The sequence below is a fragment of the Betta splendens genome, chromosome 11 (assembly GCF_900634795.4).
Source record: "Betta splendens chromosome 11, fBetSpl5.4, whole genome shotgun sequence".
Classification (NCBI taxonomy): domain Eukaryota; kingdom Metazoa; phylum Chordata; class Actinopteri; order Anabantiformes; family Osphronemidae; genus Betta; species Betta splendens.
The window spans coordinates 13,975,990-13,995,158 of record NC_040891.2 but is presented as its reverse complement, the minus strand read 5'-3'; the positions used below and the strand labels follow the sequence as shown (position 1 = coordinate 13,995,158).

Here is a 19,169-nt window from a genome sequence, read left to right as displayed (position 1 = left end):
CACAAGAAGGACTTACTGGGTATTGATGCTGGAGAGTTCACACAGGTGAGTGAACAAACAACCGTGAACTAACAATCTGGCAAACAGCTGGTGTGTGAGGTGGAGACTAAATACCAAGGCTGATTGCTGATTATTGTCAGGTGTGAGTAATGAGGACCGGAGGTGACATGAAACACAGAGTGTGGCAGGAAGTCCTTCAAAATAAAACCAGAGACCAGAACCAAAACATGACAGACAGGAAGGACTTAAAAATAAAACCGGAGCAGGACCAGAAACTGTGACACATTTATGTTCATGGTGTCCATTCCATTAAGATGGGAGACACAGATATCCAGGTGGGTGAACAGGTTGAAACGTACAGTAGACTGTCACTGATCAGACCACAGGGGTCAATAGAAGAAGTGTGGCCCAGACGTATGTTTGTACAGAATAATTTCTGACTCTCTGTGGATGCGCCACGTTAAATGCGCAAAACCCTGACAGCAAACTAATCATTCATAGGAATGTGGTCCTGACTGTGTTACCAGCGTGTTCAGACACATTAACAGCTCCTCCAGTTCTAAAGCTGGCAGACCTTTTTCATAAACATAGTTCTACACGTTACACTATACATTTATGTTCCTATATGCACAGCTGTTCCATCTGATTCAGCTGGAAGAACACAGAATAGATTGAAACAGATCAGACCACAGGTTCAATAGAAGAAGTACGGCCCGAATGTGTGTTTGTCAGAGTGGAGAAGTTCTGACTTGTTGCTGTGGATGTGACAAATGTTATTCTACAGTCATGCATGTATTGTACAATCTTCAGTGTAATAATCTAAAGATCCTGGGTTGAGGCACAGTAGATCATTTGGTGATGACCCATTGATGATCTTCTATAACTTCACTATAACAACCACAGGTTAGTACTGTATTTATTTTATTTGCTTACTTAGGCTTCATCGACAGCTCCATGTGTGCAGCACGCTGCAGGAGTATTGTTGGGTGCAAAGTGTGCACTGAGCTGTGGCAGAATGGGTCAACACTGCCTGAAATGGATGGAGGAGCCTGTGTACACAGGTTTTGGGGATGTGATAATGAAAAGATTGCCACTTTATTTATTGTGTGATTGCTCCTTTTTATGCAATTTGTACATTAGTGTTTTATTGTCATACAGTACCATCACCTGTTTTTATTTTAATGATTTTTTTTGTATTCAGAAAAAACAAAAAGGCCGTTGTTTGGAACTGTGTATTTCATAACTAACAATGCTGGACAGCTAACACACCCACACACAGGACCCGTACAGCCTCTCTCCTAGTGCTGTCATGGTTTGGCTCATTTACAGTATCTCATCCAAAGGGCTTTAATTAATTACTCTGCGGATGGTACAGTAGAACACATAAATGACTGTAGAATGACATTTGGCGCATCCACATAGAGTCAGAAATTATTCTGGACTCTGACAAGCATACGTCTGGGCCACACTTCTTCTATTGACCCCTGTGGTCTGATCCAGAGAAAGTCTACTGTACGTTTCAACCTGTTCACCCACCTGGACATCTGTGTCTCCCATCTTAATGGAATGGACACCATGAACATAAATGTATAGTGTAATGTGTAGAACTATGTTTATGAACAAGGTCTGCCAGCTTTAGAACAGGAGGAGCTGTTAATGTGTCTGAACACGCTGGTAACACAGCATGTGGTTGTTTGGGTTGGCTGTGATGGCAAAGAAGTGTGGTGGAAATTTTGGAATAAAGGCCGATGAGAGAGTTGTCCTTTTGTGCGATTTATTGAAATAATAAAGAAAATTAAAAATAATGAGGAAAGAAAATCAAAAAGCCAGCTGGGGAGATCTGAACATACACCACGGAGGTATAATGCTGAGGTCACCCCGTTCTGAGGTTGTCTCTGCCTTTTAACCCTTCTCCTGGGGCCTGGTGCAATCTCCTTATCACACTGTGGGTGAAGATGTTTTACATTTTGTTTTACATAAACAATCTGTCAGTCAAACACAACATTAGATGTCAGCACATAACGTGCGACAGAATCTTGAGAGGGAGATAGATTGTTTGTCTAAGAATCTTCAGTTCTAAGTCTAATCAACAACTACAGAATGCATTACTATACTATACTACTATACTATAGCGTTGCTATACAGAGTCAGAAATTAACACAAGAAGCATAAAGTACAATTTTTCCATTACAGTAGTCAGGACCACAGCTCCCAGTAAGTCCAGTAACTTCGTATTGTAACGAGAGACCCCCACCACACACACACACACACACACACACACACACACACGCTGTAAGGTTTGCTCTGACGGTACGCACGTTAGAGGCCAGACGCGCGGCCTTAGAAACTGGGACTCTTATTTTGAAACAGAGTACAACGACGACAGGAAGGCGGTGAAGAGCAAATTAAATCCAGACCATATCGACTGAAATCAAGCCGTCTTTTGGTTGATTTGTCAATAAGATGAAATACAAAACACATCCGTTTCTGGTTTCTCTTGATATCAGCGAAACACGGAATTTATTCAAAGTATCGGGTTAAAAACGAATAAACGAGCTGAAATCGAGGTCTTCAAAACCAGACAAATGAATGGATTTAAAGCCGTTTCCCGTTTTCTCGTTTCGAGGAAAAAGGGAAACGAGAAAACGTCTCGGTTTCTCGTTTCCCTTTTTCTTCAGGAAAAACTTTGAATCTGGTTGCGACATCAAACTGTTAGAACATACACGGACCGCACAAGGACCCTCCCTGTTTTAGCAACAAATCATTTCAGTCACGTGAAAAAGGGAAGCGAAGGGAAAACAAGCTCATTGTTGCGTGTGTCAGGAAGGACTGCACATCAGTCTGTGGCATCACTAGTTCTTTTACTGCAAATCCTCCGGTGATCACAGCAAGAAAATGCCTGAAGCCAGTGTCGCTTTTACAGAATTGGAAAACAGCCAAGGTGAGAGTAAACGGTCCGTGTACGTTCTAACAGTTTAATTTCCCAACCAGATTAAAAGTTGTTTTAAAAGTTTTTTCCTCAAAACGAGAAAACGGGAAACTGCTTTAAATCCATTTATTTGTCTGGTTTGAAAACACCGTTTCAGCTCGTTTATTCGTTTTTAACACGCTGTTTTGATTAAATGCCTTTTCTCAGTTTTATAACGAGAAACGAGAAAACGGTCAGTGTACGTTCTAACAGTTTATTTTTTCCTCCAGAATAAAAGGAGACGAGAAAATTACTGTTTTCCGTTTTTTCCTCAAAACGAGAAAACGGAAAACGACTTTAAGTCCATTTGTTTGTCTGGTTTTGAAAACACCGTTTTCAGCTCGTTTATTTGTTTTTACCACGGTGCTTTGATTAAATTCCGTGTTTCGCTCATATCAAGAGAAACGAGAAAACAGATGTGTTTTGTATTTCATCTTATGGACAACTTAAGCAGAAAACCGCTTGATTTCAGTCGATGTCGTCTGGATTTAATTTGCTCTTCACCGCCTTCGCGTCGTAGTTGTACTCTGTTTCAAAATAAGAGTCCCACTTTCTAAGGCCACGCGTCTGGCCTCTAACGTGCGTACCGTCAGAGCAAACCTTACAGCGATTGTGTGTGTGTGTGTGTGGGGGGGGGGGTCTCTCGTTACAATACGAAGTTACTGGATTTAAGAATAAGAATAAGAAAACCTTTAATAGTCCCGCAGTGGGGAAATTACGTCTCACAACAGCAGCACAGATGAGCGAGAATACAGGTACAGAACAGTATGTGTATGTGTTGGCACAGTACAACGCAGTACGGTACAGTTAGAGTGAGCATGAGGTCATTGCAGGGTTATTGCACAGAAATGGGTATAAGATTTGTACCAGTAACAATATACATGATTTTTTACAGATTTACGCAAATATTGTGCAGAGCAGGTTGCTATATAAACCACTGATGCAGTGGGTGAGTGACTGTGGTGGGACGTGGTCAACAGTTCTGATTGTACAGTCTCACAGCAGCAGGTAGGAAGGATCTACGATATCTCTCCTTCACACAGCGAGGGTGGATCAGTCTGCTACTGAAGCTGCTCTCCAGAGCAGACAGTGAGTCCTCCAGTGGGTGAGAGTCCTGGTCCATGATGGATGTCAGTTTAGCCAGGACCCTTCTCTCACCCACCTCCTGCACCGTGTCCAGAGTGCAGCCCAGGACAGAGCTGGACTTTCTGATGATCCTGTCCAGTCTCTTCCTGTCCCTCGCTGTGATGCTGCTGCTCCAGCAGACCACACCGTACAGGATGGCTAATGCCACCACAGAGTCATAGAAGGTCTTCAGGAGTGGCCCCTTCACTCCAAAAGACCGCAGTCTCCTCAGCAGGTAGAGTCTGCTCTGACCCTTCCTGTACAGTGCATCCGTGTTATGAGTCCAGTCCAGTTTATTGTTCAGATGCACTCCCAGGTACTTGTAAGAGTCCACTCTCTCAATGTCCCTTCCCTGGATGTGCATCGGTGGGATGACAGCAGGCTGCTGTCTGTGGAAATCCACCACCATCTCCTTTGTTTTCCCTACATTGATCAGGAGGTGGTTCCGCTGGCACCAGTCCACAAAGTTCTGAGTGAGTCCTCTCTTTACTGGGAGCTGTGGTCCTGACTACTTTGCCATGACAGCCAACCCAAACAACCACGTGCTGTGTTACCAGCGTGTTCAGACACATTAACAGCTCCTCCAGTTCTAAAGCTGGCAGACCTTGTTCATAAACATAGTTCTACACATTACACTATACATTTATGTTCAGTAGACGATCACTGGGTCAGACCACAGGGGTCAATAGAGGAAGTGTGGCCCAGACGTATGTTAATTTCGGACTCTCTGTGGATGCGCCAATTGTTATTCTACCGTCATTTATGTGTTCTACAATCCCCAGAGTAATTAATTAAAGCCCTTTGGTTGAGATATTGTAAAGTAGTTGTTTGAAGTGTAAAAGGCTGAAGGACGTTAGAGCAACAGATCCACTCATCAGTTCTGTTCTTAGTGTTTCATCTCACAGTGAGCTGAGACCAGTGAGGAGCAACAACACACCTGTATGAGCTGATCCTCACGTCTGTATCTGTGACCTGTTCAACAGTTTACCACCCACAGGCGTCAGGTTGGAGGTCAAAGGTCACAGAGAGACGGTGGCTGCTGCTGCTCTGTGGTCTCCTGGCGGCTGGTGTCATTGGTCTTTGTGTCCTCAGTGAGTTTATAAGTTTAAAATCTACAACATCATCTTCACTCTGACCTCTAACTGTTATTGTTGTTTATTACTTTATTTTTTCACATCAGCTTTCGATAATATTAAAACAAAGAACAATCTTCAAACTCTGAAGGATGAACGTGATTCATTGTGGACAATTCTCACAGGTAAAAAGAAAAAGATGATGCAGTACATGATGACAAGAGTCAGATGCTGATATTAGTTCTGTAAGTTTAATATGATAAATGAGCTAAGTCTCATTAAGCTTCTAAGAAAAAGAAAACAGCTTGTTTTGAATGTCTAATGTTTACAAATCTAAGAAGAAACTACAGTAAATCTGTTCAAAGTTGAACCATGTTTACTTTGTTTGTCTCTAGTGTCTGTTCAGCTCATTTGACTGAAGCAAAAAACATTATTGTGTTTCAGACAAACGATTAAAGCTGATGAACGTCTGGGGTCAATAGCAGTTCTTTTTCCTGTCTCATCAGAGAGAAACTGTCTGAATTAAGCTCCTGCACCTCAGAACAGCTGATCAGACCCAAACCTATTAAAGCCAAAACCAGTTATAGAAACTAAATGATGGAGGAGTCATGAGTCACAGTGATGTTAGTGTTTAACTCATGTTACAGTAGTGGAGGCTGAAAAACTAGGAAGAAGAAAACTTTCAGTTTCCAAGATAAATATTAACATTTACTAACCTGAAACATTTTATTTGCTGTGTTCAAAGCTGAATCATGTACAAAGTGTGAACCAGGCTGGGATCTAAATGGAGGAAGCTGTTATTATTTCTCTTCCGATAAACTGACCTGGGACCAGAGCAGAAGTGTCTGTAAAATTCAAGGAGCAGATCTGGTCCAGATAAACAGTGTAGAGGAGCAGGTAGAAACACTGCAGCAGCTTCATCTTATCACATCTTAACACTTTATCACACACTAAACTTCACCATCTCTTCCTGGTAAGTGGTTCCTGGACAACAAAGTGGGAGGAAAAATGAAATATATTTTCGACTGGTTCTGGATCGGACTGACAGACTCAAGGGAAGCAGGCAAATGGCTGTGGGTGGACGACTCACCTCTGAAGTCAAGGTTGGACTGATGGGTTTTAATAGTTCATTTTTAACATGAATGTATAAATTTATATGAAGTTGTTTTTAATCTTCAACATTTCTCAGTTTGTCTTTTTGGTACAAAAATGAACCCAACAACTTGACCAACGATAATCCTGCTGGAGAGCACTGTGCTAGTATGGGAGCACAAGGAGGAGCTACAGACCTGAAGTCTTGGTTTGACAGATCCTGTAATGTACCTCAAAGAAGAATCTGTGAGAAAGCAGCTAAAACTGGACGATAAACGACTTTAATGTGTCTGAATCCTGTTTGTTTCAAACTCATAATGAGGAGCAGCGTTACAAATATAATAAGAACTTACTGATACTTTTGTCCACACAGGTTATAAGAATAACTGAATAACTCTTTTTACCAACAACCAACCCTCGTGTCTGTGAACACATTTTTTGGTTTTAAAATGTATGTAAATATCAAAGTAAATAGTTCTAAGTGTTTGTGACCTGGAGAATTCAAATGTGTTTTTGTAATTGAACCATAACAAGATCATTTAAATCTACTTTGCTTTGAATAAAATTATTCAGTGTAAATGATGATGTATAACATGTTCAAGGCTCAGTTTACTTTACACATGTATAACAAAAAAGCAAAAGAAAAAAGTACTTGTCATTTGTATTTAATCAAAATAAAGATCCCACTCCCTCATAATGTGATTGAGGGATAGAAACAAACATGCTCTCAGTTTCTGGAGTCAAACTGTTTCACACAAATGTTCTGGAAACGAAAAGTGACGCCTGCTGAAAAAAACAACACAAGGCAACGATTCTGAAAACATGACTCATGATTTTCATCCTTTGTGGTTTGATGGACTGACTTATTAGTGAGTGTATTGATCTGTTGGCGTTTACGGTCGTGATCCAGACTTTAGGGTTTAAACTCCTGCTTCCTGCTCATCAGTAACCCGATGTCTGGCCCAAAGCTCTTCTCTGTCGGCACTGCACCTCTCGGACGCTGAGCGTCCGTACGAGCATGGCCTCCATGACTCTCCCATCCAGAGGGGCGGAGGAGAACCACAGCGGGCTGCTGGGAACGCAGGAGCAGTCTGGGTGGAGGTAGAACATGTCGCTGCGCTGCCTCACTGACTCTGAGCTGGAAGGAGAAGGATTCAGGTCTTTCACTGGGTTCAAGTTGAGTTGGGACCAGGATTTTAGCTGATGAAGGCCAATCCAACGTTTTCTCTTTGGACTGAGACAAGGTTTAAAAAAAAAAGTCTCACCACTTGGAGAGGTAGAACTCGTAGAGCTTGACTGGGCAGCGGAGAGGGTTCTCTGGATTCTCCATCATCTTCAGCTTTTTACCTTCAGCCTCATTCTTCTTCCTCTTTTTAGCCGGGACACCGTCAGCATCTGAAGCCCACAAACACTCAAACATCTGCTCCAAACAGGTCTAAACTGCACGTTGTACAGAACTAAGACCTTCATACCTGACTCTGCCTGGTTCTCGGTTCCACGGGCTTTGAAGAGCAGGAACGTGACCTTGGTGTTGTCCTTCCCTGTTCTGCTGCAGCGCATGACGTGGGCGAAGGACAGCTGGCGGTGCTGCTCCACTGTGCTGAAGCCAAAGTACTTAGAGCAGAAGAAGAGCAGCGTGTTGAGGAGGATGATGGGAGAATAGGCCCCCAGCTGCTTACATTCCCACAGAAACTCCTCCTCCACACGGGACTGGATGGAACCTGGAGAGGAGAACGAAGAGGTGGCAAATCTGAGCCCTCACTGATCTCAGGCAGAGGCTCCATGACTCACCACCGGCTCTGACTGCAGGTTGGAAGCGCTTCAGGATCTCTGTGAACTTTGTGGAGAACTGATTGTAGATCAGGTCACTGAATATGTTCTCCGTGCGCCCGTTCTGAAACAGGTGCTGCAGAGACAGACAGATGACATCAGGAGCGGTGTCCCTGTCATTCATGCAGATAGTACAGCAGGCTGGTACCTGTTGGATGGCGAGGCAGAGGTAGAACAGGCTGCTGGTGGAGTACTGTTCTCCATCGGGTCGTTTCACCTCACTGATGAAGCAACAGAGGCCGTCGTTCAGTTCAGACGCGGAGCAGTCCAGAATGTTCTCCTTTAGCGTTACGGCGTCTAAACGTAGAAAAGCATGAGAAGATCAATCAGACACAAACTATCACTGAAGCTCGTCCTGAAGGTCAAAGCACCAGTGAAGCAGAACAGCAGAAACACCTACTAGACCGACGCCTCCCAGCGCTTTGGGACCGCCTCCACTGAACCCATCTCTTCCAGGCATCGATTCCACGGTGACACTTCAGTCTGTGATGCTTCTGATGTTTCCTTGACGAGCTTGTTGAAACGCCTTTTGGAGCCGCGTCCTCTTCTGCTGCCTCAGACAACAGCTGCACCTTTGGAGCCTTGGACAGAGGAGAAAACAAGATGGCACCAAAGACAGACTGGCCGAGGTAAACATGCACATCCTGTAAAATCACTGAATTTTGGTTCCACACCGCGGCGGCGAAGTCCATCATTTTCTGGACAGTGCTGTGATGAGGAAACATCTGTGGACACAAAAGAAGGAGTAACAGAGGGTGAAACTAGACCTGTCTGAAGTTGTTTTTAATCTTCAACATTTCTCAGTTTGTCTTTTTGGTACAAAACTGAACCAAACAACTGGACAGAGAAAATCCTGCTGGAGAGGACTGTGCTATGATGGGAAGAAAAGGAGGAGCTACAGACCTGAAGTCTTGCTATGACAGATCCTGTAATGTACCTCTAAGAAGAATCTGTGAGAAAGCAGCTAAAACTGGACGATAAATGACTCGAATGTGTCTGAATCCTCTTCATTTCAAACTCAGGTCAAAATGAGGAGCAGCGTTACAGCTGTAAAGTACAAATATAATAAGAACCTATTACTGACCTGTACGCCCAAACCTCATTCTGCTCATTAAATCATCCCTCCTCCTATTCCCACTGCATCCTATTAGTGTTCCCACTTTCCTTTGTAGGTTGTATGTAGTATGTTCTTCCTTTACTCTCTCTATCCCATTCTTCCTGCTCTTTATTTAACTATACTCTTTATTTCTCCTTTACTATACTTTATTTCAGGATGCACATTTTCTTTTCCCGCTGCTTTCTTGGCCTGTTTGTATTTCTGCTGGTTCATTTCCCTCTATTCCTATACGTGCTGGTATCCATACACACTGCACTACCACCCCTGTCCTCCTTATTCAATGCACTGTGTTTAAGATTCCACCACCACATCTTGTCTAGCTTCTGATTCCATTTGTTTAATACTTATCAATGAGCTACTTGACTCTGCTCTAATGCCCTCCTCTCTTTTCCTTCCAGCAGACTCAGATCCACCTGTTTATCTTCTATCACCCATGGTGGAACTACTGACAGTGGCACCGTTGGGCTCACCTCCTTGTTTCCTACTTCCATTCTTTTCACTATTTCTCCTATTATCCACCCAAAACTCCTGCTTTTCCCCATTCTGGTCTCCTGACATTGTCTCAACACTGCCTTTGTTGGATGACTTTACATGTGTCCTTTTAAATTGGCCCAGTAATTAATTGCCAAGTGCCGTCTCCTCTCTCCTAATGGCATTTCATTCATTTCCACCTGTAATGCCGATACTGCTGTGGTCTTCACCGCTCAACAGCATAACCTTGGAGGCGGATATTGAATTCTACCCAGTTCCAATTTTATCCAGTAAAGTTATACTACCTGACTCATATATAATGCTTCCATAATCCAGCACCGATCCAATCAATCCATTCTACATTATCCTCATAACATTCCTGTCGGCCCCCACCTACGTCATCTCAGATATCTCATTATATTTAACACCTTTGTACTTTTTCCTACAATTTCCTTTACAGCTCCCCCCATGTCAGGTTCTGATTCATCCATATCCCTAGATACTTAAAAACTTTTACCTGTTTCAATGTCTCCCCATATGTCTTGAGATTGACCTGATTACTTCTTCTTTTCCCTACAGAAAATCTGAAACTCCATTTCAGTGCTCATTTCTCCTCCTCATTTATCGCCTCTTGCAGCTTCCTGTTCATGTACTCCTCATTCTCCCTCTCTTCCACATCACCCCATCATCTGCAAAGCACGCCACCCACACTGATTTGTCTACTTTCTCAAATATATTATTTACCATGATTGAATAGAGTCCTGGGCTGATGATACTCCCGTGTGGTGTCCCATTATCTACTGAACATCCCTCACTCATTTCTCTCCCTACCTTTACCAATATTTACCAATTTGTTATAAAGTCCTTGATCCACCTGTGCACCCTGCCTCGTAACCCACACTGATATACTTTAATCATCAGCCCCTCCCTCCACAGTCTATCATACGCCTTCTTTATGTCAACAAATACTGCTACTACCGATTCTCTGCTTTGTGGTCTCCTGGTTTCATGTTCTAGGCAAACTGCTGGATCTAAAGTACTTCCACCAGTTCTAAACCCACTTTGATCATTTTTATTTGTTCTTTGCTCATTTACAGCAGCAGCCTCTACAGCTAGGCCTGTTTCCAAGGGGCGTGTCTCTGTTTAATTGACAGCTCTGTCTACCAATGGGTAGATCCCAGACGTTCACATAGCTGTTAGAAAATGTACAAAATGTTTCATTTGGTAAAAATGATAAAACAAGACAAAGCTCTAATGTCCCATGTTTCCTAAACTCAGCATCTAATATACAATTTTAATACTTTGTTTAGGACGTAACTATTACATGAAGCTCGTGTCCGTGTACAATCTAACAGTTTGGTTTCCCAACCAGACTAAAAGCTGGGAAAACGTTTTCCTCAAAACTAGAAAACGGAAAACGGAAATAAATCCATTTATTTGTCTGGTTTTGAAAACACGGGTTCAGCTCGTTTTTAACACGCTCCTTTGATTAAATGCCGTTTTTCGCTCATATCAAGAAAAATGAGAAAACAGATGGGTTTTGTATTTCATCTTATGGAAAAATGAACCAGAAGACGGCTTAATTTCACTTGATGTCGTCTGGAAAGGAAACTATAAAACCATTACTTAATTTGCGCTCGAGCACCGGCTTCCTGTCGTCGTTGTAATCTGTTTCAAAATAAGAGTCTCACTTTCTTAGGCTGCGCTTCCGGCGTCTAACGGAAAAATTAATCATAAGACGGCTTGATTTCAGTCGATATCATTAGAGAAGCAAATATAAATGTATTGCTTAGCTTGCATATGCGCATCCACATCCTATTATAGTTGTACTACATTTCAAAACAAAAGTCTCACTTTCTTAGGGGGCTCGCGGAGTCTGTGTGTACTGACTGTTTACATTATTACAGTCTTTGACAGCCATTGATCTGTTTAACACCCAAGATTGTCAGAATTTAATAATTAAATAGTGGTCCTGCCCTAGTTGTCATCACATACAGCTGATATTTATAGCGTGGTCTTGAGATATACAGTAGACATTTTTTTTGCAAATATAATTAACCAATTATGTGGAAAAAAATTAACTGCTGTGTGCCATGTCGTGTGAGAAATTACAAATTATTAGTGTAAAAAAACTTATTTTAAGCTTTAACTTTGTGACTCTACATTTTACTGTAGTACTTTCAAAAATGGCATCGGTTTCCATGCAGTTTCTTGAACTAGCAATTACACTCAACACACAACTGCATCATTTACATAGAAGGAAACTCATCTAATTCTTTGGTTTAGAAGCAATTGACACTTTTATTTTTATTTTGATTTATTAGTTTTCACGTTTTCAACCAACAAAAAACAGCTAGTGTCCTATGATGGGTAAAATGGGTGAAGAACAGAAGTGTTTCTGAACTTCTGGTGTTCTGGTGAAACCAGTGACAGTGTATCACCTGTACTGGACATATTGGGAGCTGTGGTCCTGATGACTTTTCTGTCATGGCAGCAAATCAAAACTGTAGGGGACAGGCTCTGGGGAGGATCATGTGATGATTAATTCTCACACAGTCAAATGGTACTGATGGTGGTAATGACTTAAGGTGCATCACCTGCAATTTTTAGTGTTTGCCAGTTTGTAGTAAGCGGGTGGTGGGGGAAGGCCTATTTTCATTGACCGCTGTATTAGGCCGATGCAATACGTTGGTCTGGGGATTACTGGAAGATGTATTTGGATGTCAATATTAATGGTTAAAAGAATAAACTGAATTACATATACGACGTCTGGGCCACACTTCTTCTATTGACCCCTGTGGTCTGACCCAGTGACAGTCTACTGTACGTTTCAACCTGTTCATGCACCTGGACATCTGTGTCTCCCATCTTAATGGAATGGACACCATGAACATAAATGTATAGTGTAATGTCTGTTTAAACCTGTTCTGTGTCTTCCAGTTTAATCCGATGGATACAGCTGTGCATATAGAAACATAAATGTATAGTGTAATGGGTAGAACTATGTTTATGAACAAGGTCTGCCAGCTTTAGAACAGGAGGAGCTGTTAATGTGTCCGAACACGCTGGTAACACAGCATGTGGTTGTTTGGGTTGGCTGTGATGGCAAAGTAGTGTGGTGGGAATTTTGGAATAAAGGCAGATGAGAGAGTTGTCCTTTTGTGTGATTTATTTAAATAATAAAGAAAATGAAAAATAATGAGGAAAGCAAATCAAAAAGGCAGCTGGGGAGATCTGAACATACACCACGGAGGTATAATGCTGAGATCACCCCGTTCTGAGGTTGTCTCTGCCTTTTAACCCTTCTCCCGGGGCCTGGTGGAATCTCCTTATCACACTGTGGGTGAAGATGTTTTACATAAACAATCGGTCAGTCAAACACAACATAAGATGTCAGCACCTATCGTGCGACAGAACCTTGAGAGGGAGATAGATTGTTTGTCTAAGAATCTTCAGTTCTAAGTCTAATCAACAAGTACAGAATGCACGGTTGCTATACAGAGTCAGAAACGAACACAAGAAGTATAAAAGTACAATTTTTCCATTACAGTAGTCAGGACCACAGCTCCCAGTAAGTCCAGTAACTTCGTATTGTAACGAGAGACCCCCACTACACGATATGAGCGAGACACGGAATTTAATCAAAGCACCGTGTTAAAAACTAATAAATGAGCTGAAATCGAGGTCTTCAAAACCAGACAAATGAATGGATTTAAAGCCGTTTCCCGTTTTCTCGTTTTGAGGAAAAAGGGAAACAAGAAAACGTCTCGGTTTCTCGTTTCCCTTTTTCCTCACGAAAAACTTTGAATCTGGTTGCGACATCAAACTGTTAGAACATACACGGACCGCACAAGGACCCTCCCTGTTTTAGCAACAAATCATTTCAGTCACATGAAAAAGTGAAGTGAAGTTCTAAGTCTAATCAACAAGTACAGAATGCATGGTTGCTATACAGAGTCAGAAATGAACACAAGAAGCATAAAAGTACAATTTTTCCATTACATTTCCCCCCTTTTGATTACACATTGATCAAACATTAAAGGAATAAAAATTGTCAATCGTGGCATTCATTCTGTAGTAATAAAGGATTCTTTAAAAATGATTCGTTAAATGTATTGCTTATAAAAACGTAAATGGCGGATAAAAGATTGTGAGCTGTTTTTGTGGGTAGTTATACTAGAATAACCCTGTGTATGAGCTTCTGGAAAGACAGGGAAATAAGCCTATAATTGATGCCAATTGGATCATGTTCAGTCATCCTGGGTAAAGGTACAGCATGTTTTACCAACCCTGACACAAACACTTCCCACCATTGTTAATAACATCTCTAAGGCCATTCTATTCTGCCATGTTGTCTTCGCTATGTGGGGCAATTGTTCCGTCATGGTCATCAGGTCTCTAACGGCACAAACTAAGCATGATCGATTTGTGGGTGACTCCAGTGTGCGGTGGATAAGAGTGTCTTCGGTTGATGCGAATGTCAGAGTGACAACGCATATTGCTGTCATCGTTTTTTATCGTGTTTCGTCTGGTGGATGTCATTTTGCGTCAGTGGAAGATAAAAATTTTGTGCAAAAGTGTGCATCAATATGCTTGTCGTAAAATGTTTTGTTCAAAAATAGTGGATAAAATCACAGAGAGGCATACATGTAAATCAACCACACAATTTAGAGCAAATATCAAATTAACATACAATGAAGATCAAAACAACAGGGTCACAATCTTGTTGAACAGTAGCGTTAGATTATTTACAACCTGTGTGTTGATGTATTGACAGTTCGTTGGAGTTCTTCAGGTTGCGATCAGCTGATCACAGAGACACTTGGGATTCGTTATCACCGCCAGGTTTCCTCCCAATGTCGTCTGAGTCACTGTCACTCCATGATGTGAAGAGTCTACACGTTGTCCAGCGTCGGCAACTCAAGGCTGCTCGTGTGTGTGTTTTCTCAGGAACGTGTGTGTAGATGTATGGTCTGATAGTGTGATTCACCGGCGCAGCTTCAGGCGGTGCTTGGCTCACACCTTTAGCTGAACGGTCAACGCAGCCTCGCCTCAGTGCGTGTGTGAGCATGGCGAGGGTCGTCCTTCTCAATTCTTTTCGTCAGTGGTGGTTTTCTTGTGTGGTGTAGATGTAGATGGAGGGTCGTCTGTCGGATCCAGGACTTTCCTGCAGTAGATGGAGTGGATCCAAGTCGCTCTTTCTGCGATCTTCACAGCCGTGTTGGTCGTCAGAAGGACCTGGAAGGGACCTTGCCACCGTTTTGAGTTCCAGTGCTTCCTGCGAAGCTCCTTAATGATCACCCAGTCTCCTGGTTGAATGATGTGCAGTGGTTCTGTCGCCTGTTTGGGCAGAGCCGCTTTCACCTGTTTAGAGATTTGGGACAGAACAGAGGATACGTTCTTACAGTACTGTAGCATTGCGTCTTCGCACATTTCAGTAGGTGGTAAAATTCTAGTCTCGGTCTCAGGGTGGAGTCCCATCATAGGAGGTCTACCAAATAGAATCTCATACGGGCTGAGGTTTGTTCTCATCCTTCTCCTCATTCTCATGTATGAGAGCACAATGGGAAGAGACACTTGAGACCTGTCTCTGAGCAGCATTTGGCCAGTTTGTTTTTCAAAGTGCCATTCTCTCTCTCTACCGCCCCTCCGCTTTGAGGGTGGTAAGAGCAGTGCTTTCTGATGTTGATGTTCAGAAACTTTCCCACTTCCTCGAGGGCTTGGTTTGCAAAGTGTGAGCCGTTGTCACTGCTGATTTTAGATGGAATCCCCCATCTGGGAATTATTTCTGTCAGCAAGGCTTTGGTGACTGCATGGCTGTTGGCATGTTTAGCTGCGAAGGCCTCCACCCATTTTGACCACATATCAACAATCACTAAACAATACTTTTTACCTTCTGTATTAGGCCGATGCAATACGTTGGTCTGGGGATTACTGGAAGATGTATTTGGATGTCAATATTAATGGTTAAAAGAATAAACTGAATTACATATACGACGTCTGGGCCACACTTCTTCTATTGACCCCTGTGGTCTGACCCAGTGACAGTCTACTGTACGTTTCAACCTGTTCATGCACCTGGACATCTGTGTCTCCCATCTTAATGGAATGGACACCATGAACATAAATGTATAGTGTAATGTCTGTTTAAACCTGTTCTGTGTCTTCCAGTTTAATCCGATGGATACAGCTGTGCATATAGAAACATAAATGTATAGTGTAATGTGTAGAACTATGTTCATGAACAAGGTCTGCCAGCTTTAGAACAGGAGGAGCTGTTAATGTGTCTGAACACGCTGGTAACACAGCATGTGGTTGTTTGGGTTGGCTGTGATGGCAAAGTAGTGTGGTGGAAATTTTGGAATAAAGGCCAATGAGAGAGTTGTCCTTTTGTGTGATTTATTTAAATAATAAAGAAAATGAAAAATAATGAGGAAAGCAAATCAAAAAGGCAGCTGGGGAGATCTGAACATACACCACGGAGGTTGTTGTGTAAAAATTCATAAAGTTTATAAAGTAAATACTGTTGAGATTTCAGGAGACAATGTTACAAAATAATATGGCACCTGCTGTACTACAACAGCACCCAACAGCACCCACTGTGGCAGGTGTGGATAATAGCACTTACGGGGTCATGTGTGTAAGGAGGAGACCCTGTTATGCAACAGAAGTGTAGTAGCACCAAGACCATTAAAACTACAGTGTGTTTTACTGACCTAGATAAGGCAGGTGGGAGGAGTGCAGCTTCTGCTGCAAGCTCCTGACCTACAGTAACCTGACCTTGGGAAAGTGAAGGTTTGGAGGGGAGCTGCCCCGCCCGGGGAGAAAAGGGCAGAGCAACAAGTGTCTTCACTTTGTTTGGGATTATGATTGGGTAAAAATATAATAAAATAATGGTCAAAAACACCCTAAAAGGTCAAGATGATGATCTAACGTCCGGGGAGCTGAATCCCACCCCGTGAGCAACAGGTATATAAGGTGATGTTGTGACCAAAAATCCTCAGTCTGTCTTGTCTTCTGTCACTTTTCTGTGGAATAAACGCTTTGTCGACCCTGGATCTTACTGCTCTGGACTTAGTCATTTTTTGAGACCCTGCGGTTGGGACTTAGAATAATTTTGGGATCTGGCTACTGGGACTTAGAATAATTTTAGGATCTTGCTTTGGACTTAGTTTATTTTCCACACTTTGGGAGTTTTATCTCTTCACCTCTTTGGGAAGTTACTAATTTTCTGGAAACTTACTACTGTGCATTTAGTTCATTTTTCTTCTTTTTGGGATTTACCATCTAATCTCTGGAATTTATATATTTAGAATTTTATTATCTCAATAAAGGATAATTTACACCTATTGGATTTATAAAAAGCTCAGTCAGATTGGAATACAAAATTTAAAGGCTTTAGTGTCGGACACGACATTTTGGCGAGCCAGCCAGGAGGATCGGCCCGTGTCTGAGGCGGCGGACTGGGGGAGAGACGGCGAAGCTCAGGGGCCCCAATCCACCATTAAGGTGAGCTAAATTTTCTTTTATTTATCTAATTTATGAGTCGAGCTGTCTACTCCTTCCAGCCAAGGCCAACAGATAGTGTGGGCCTTTCCGAAAAAACCTAGAAATAAAATAAAACATTAAAACATATTTTTTTTTAGAGAACAGGCAGTGTACTCCAGGATCGACAGGCATTTATAGGTGTTTGTCTGTGTTTTTGTGTGCAACTAACAATTTATGTTGTTTGTCTGTATAAGTTTTAACTAACCACTCGTAGCGTCCTTATCTATGTGTGTGTAACCGAGTGTGCCCGGGTGTGAATGGGAGTGTGTGAGGCCCAGTGCTATGCTAAAGACGCTAAGTTAATTCGTCATATAAGAAAGTAAAAAAAGAAAGGGTATGGAGAATAGTGATGGTTAAGTTTGAAAAGTGCTTGTTTAATGTTGTGATTGCCATTTGGTTAGGGCTGTGTTTTGCTTGTTTAGGAGGAATAATTTGGTGTTTTGTAAAATACGGAAAGTGATTGAGAGCATTTGAAGCGTGTTTAGAAAGAATAAAAAATAGAAAGGAGACGAATAACGAAGCGAAGTGTGAATGCAAACCCAGTGAAGGGTAGAGAAGTTTAGATAAGGAAAAGAGCTCATTAGGACCCGCGCCGGACAGGGGGGTCAAGAGGCGAGTCTGAATAGAAATCACTGTGCCCTCTCAGGAGTGATACAGACTTCGAAGCCTAAAGGCTCAAGTGTGACTACACGCCACCGTGCCCTCTCAGGGGTGGTACACACTGGTTTTAGCCTTGAAGTACAGCGCCTGGTTCAGGGCTGGAAATAGTAGCTACAGATAACAGAAAACAGAAAACCCTAAAAAAAAAAAGGCCTTGTATATGTGTACAAAAAATTATAATAATCCGTAGTAACAAGCATATAAAAGGGTGGTGTGAAGTAATCGAGGGTATATTACTGTAAATAATAATAAGAAAGTCAACGATAACTATAATAATTATACTATCACTAATAATAATAATTGTAATAATCATAATAATAATTGTAATAATAATAGTAACTATAGTATATATGAAATATATATAATATAATATATAATATATATACAATAACAGTAAGTATATAGTAGTTAATAAAAGTATTAATAGTAATACGTAACTAAAGTAAAAGTAAAAAGTAAAATAGTATAATATATAGTAAAAAAAAGAAATAGTAACAATAATTGATAATATTGAGGTGCAAAAGTTGGGTACACTGAAGAACACCATAGATTGTGCTGACCATCTTATTTGTCTCTAAAAATGTTAAATAGCGTAAAATTAAGAACAAAACAGCACCATTAGTGTAAAGTAATTAGAAAAGCCACAAGTCTGCTGAAATAAGCAAATTGGAGAAAAGTCTGAAAACAGTTGATTACAGTCACGGGTCTGGGGTGTCGCGCTAACGCTCTGAGAAGGGCAATGGGAGCCGTCAGTAGTAAACAACGAGATACTTTAACCCCAGTGGAACTGATAATGCTGAAACATCCCACAAAGAAACGTAAAATCCAACAGTGCATGAACAGATGGAACAGGATGACATCGGGGAGTGCAAAGTGGCCCGTTCAAGGCACCTTTGATCCAGTGTACTGCGACACAGTGGAAAAGGCTTTACGCAAAAGAGATGTTTTACAATATTTTAGAATAGAAGGAGCTCATAAGGAGATGATAGCTCAGAGCTCTATCAAAATAAAACCAACGGCACCCGAAGTTGAGACACGGCCGCCACCTTATGCCCAAATGACGGGGAGTGGACAGCTTCCCGTTATAACTGATAGGAAGATAGGAGGCCAATTTAGAGGAACTGTTACCCTAAAACTACACGAGACAGAGATAGACGTAGATGACACGCCACATAATATAACACAGCACACTGCACAGACAGTGCTGACCAGGAGCAACGAGAAAGAACAGTCATTCAGCGTGACAAAATATCCAGACTTGTCTCAGAAGGGTGAAGAAGGCGAT

General features: G+C 41.9%; 3 protein-coding genes across 3 annotated transcripts in view; 1 reads left to right on the top strand and 2 right to left on the bottom strand.

Moving 5' to 3' along the window:
- Positions 1–2,719: 2,719 nt before the first annotated feature.
- Positions 2,720–6,854, top strand: LOC114865616 (C-type lectin domain family 4 member E-like). Its single transcript, XM_029166892.3, has 6 exons — positions 2,720–2,941; positions 5,077–5,184; positions 5,274–5,351; positions 5,912–6,063; positions 6,145–6,269; positions 6,356–6,854. The coding sequence occupies exons 1-6, from the start codon at positions 2,896–2,898 to the stop codon at positions 6,531–6,533; spliced, it is 687 nt and encodes a 228-aa protein (XP_029022725.1). The 5' UTR covers positions 2,720–2,895; the 3' UTR covers positions 6,534–6,854.
- Positions 6,841–9,763, bottom strand: LOC114866012 (zinc finger MYM-type protein 4-like). Its single transcript, XM_029167594.3, has 8 exons — positions 9,656–9,763; positions 8,763–8,813; positions 8,489–8,669; positions 8,237–8,385; positions 8,050–8,164; positions 7,731–7,979; positions 7,524–7,653; positions 6,841–7,396 (listed from the first exon to the last, which is right to left on the bottom strand). Exons 1-8 carry the CDS (start codon positions 9,761–9,763, stop codon positions 7,201–7,203), a joined length of 1,179 nt encoding a protein of 392 aa, XP_029023427.1. The 3' UTR covers positions 6,841–7,200.
- Positions 9,099–19,169, bottom strand: part of LOC114865608 (uncharacterized) — a 47,123-nt gene continuing 37,052 nt past the window's right edge. Inside the window, exon 42 of the mRNA XM_029166871.3 lies at positions 9,099–9,161. The gene's annotated coding sequence lies outside the window, so the exon portion shown is untranslated. The remainder of the gene's footprint in view (positions 9,162–19,169) is intronic.

Bases quoted from the DNA above. Each gene is read 5' to 3' on its own strand.
- LOC114866012 (XM_029167594.3), bottom strand. From the start codon at position 9,763: ATGTCAGGAGACCAGAATGGGGAAAAGCAGGAGTTTTGGGTGGATAAT. The intron at 8,165-8,236 runs GTACCAGCCTGC...CTGTCTCTGCAG, and splicing joins TCTGCCTCGCCATCCAACAG to CACCTGTTTCAGAACGGGCG. The intron at 7,654-7,730 runs GTATGAAGGTCT...TGTGGGCTTCAG, and splicing joins CGAGAACCAGGCAGAGTCAG to ATGCTGACGGTGTCCCGGCT.
- LOC114865616 (XM_029166892.3), top strand. From the start codon at position 2,896: ATGCCTGAAGCCAGTGTCGCTTTTACAGAATTGGAAAACAGCCAAG. The intron at 5,352-5,911 runs GTAAAAAGAAAA...CTGTGTTCAAAG, and splicing joins ATTGTGGACAATTCTCACAG to CTGAATCATGTACAAAGTGT. The intron at 6,270-6,355 runs GTTGGACTGATG...AACATTTCTCAG, and splicing joins GACTCACCTCTGAAGTCAAG to TTTGTCTTTTTGGTACAAAA.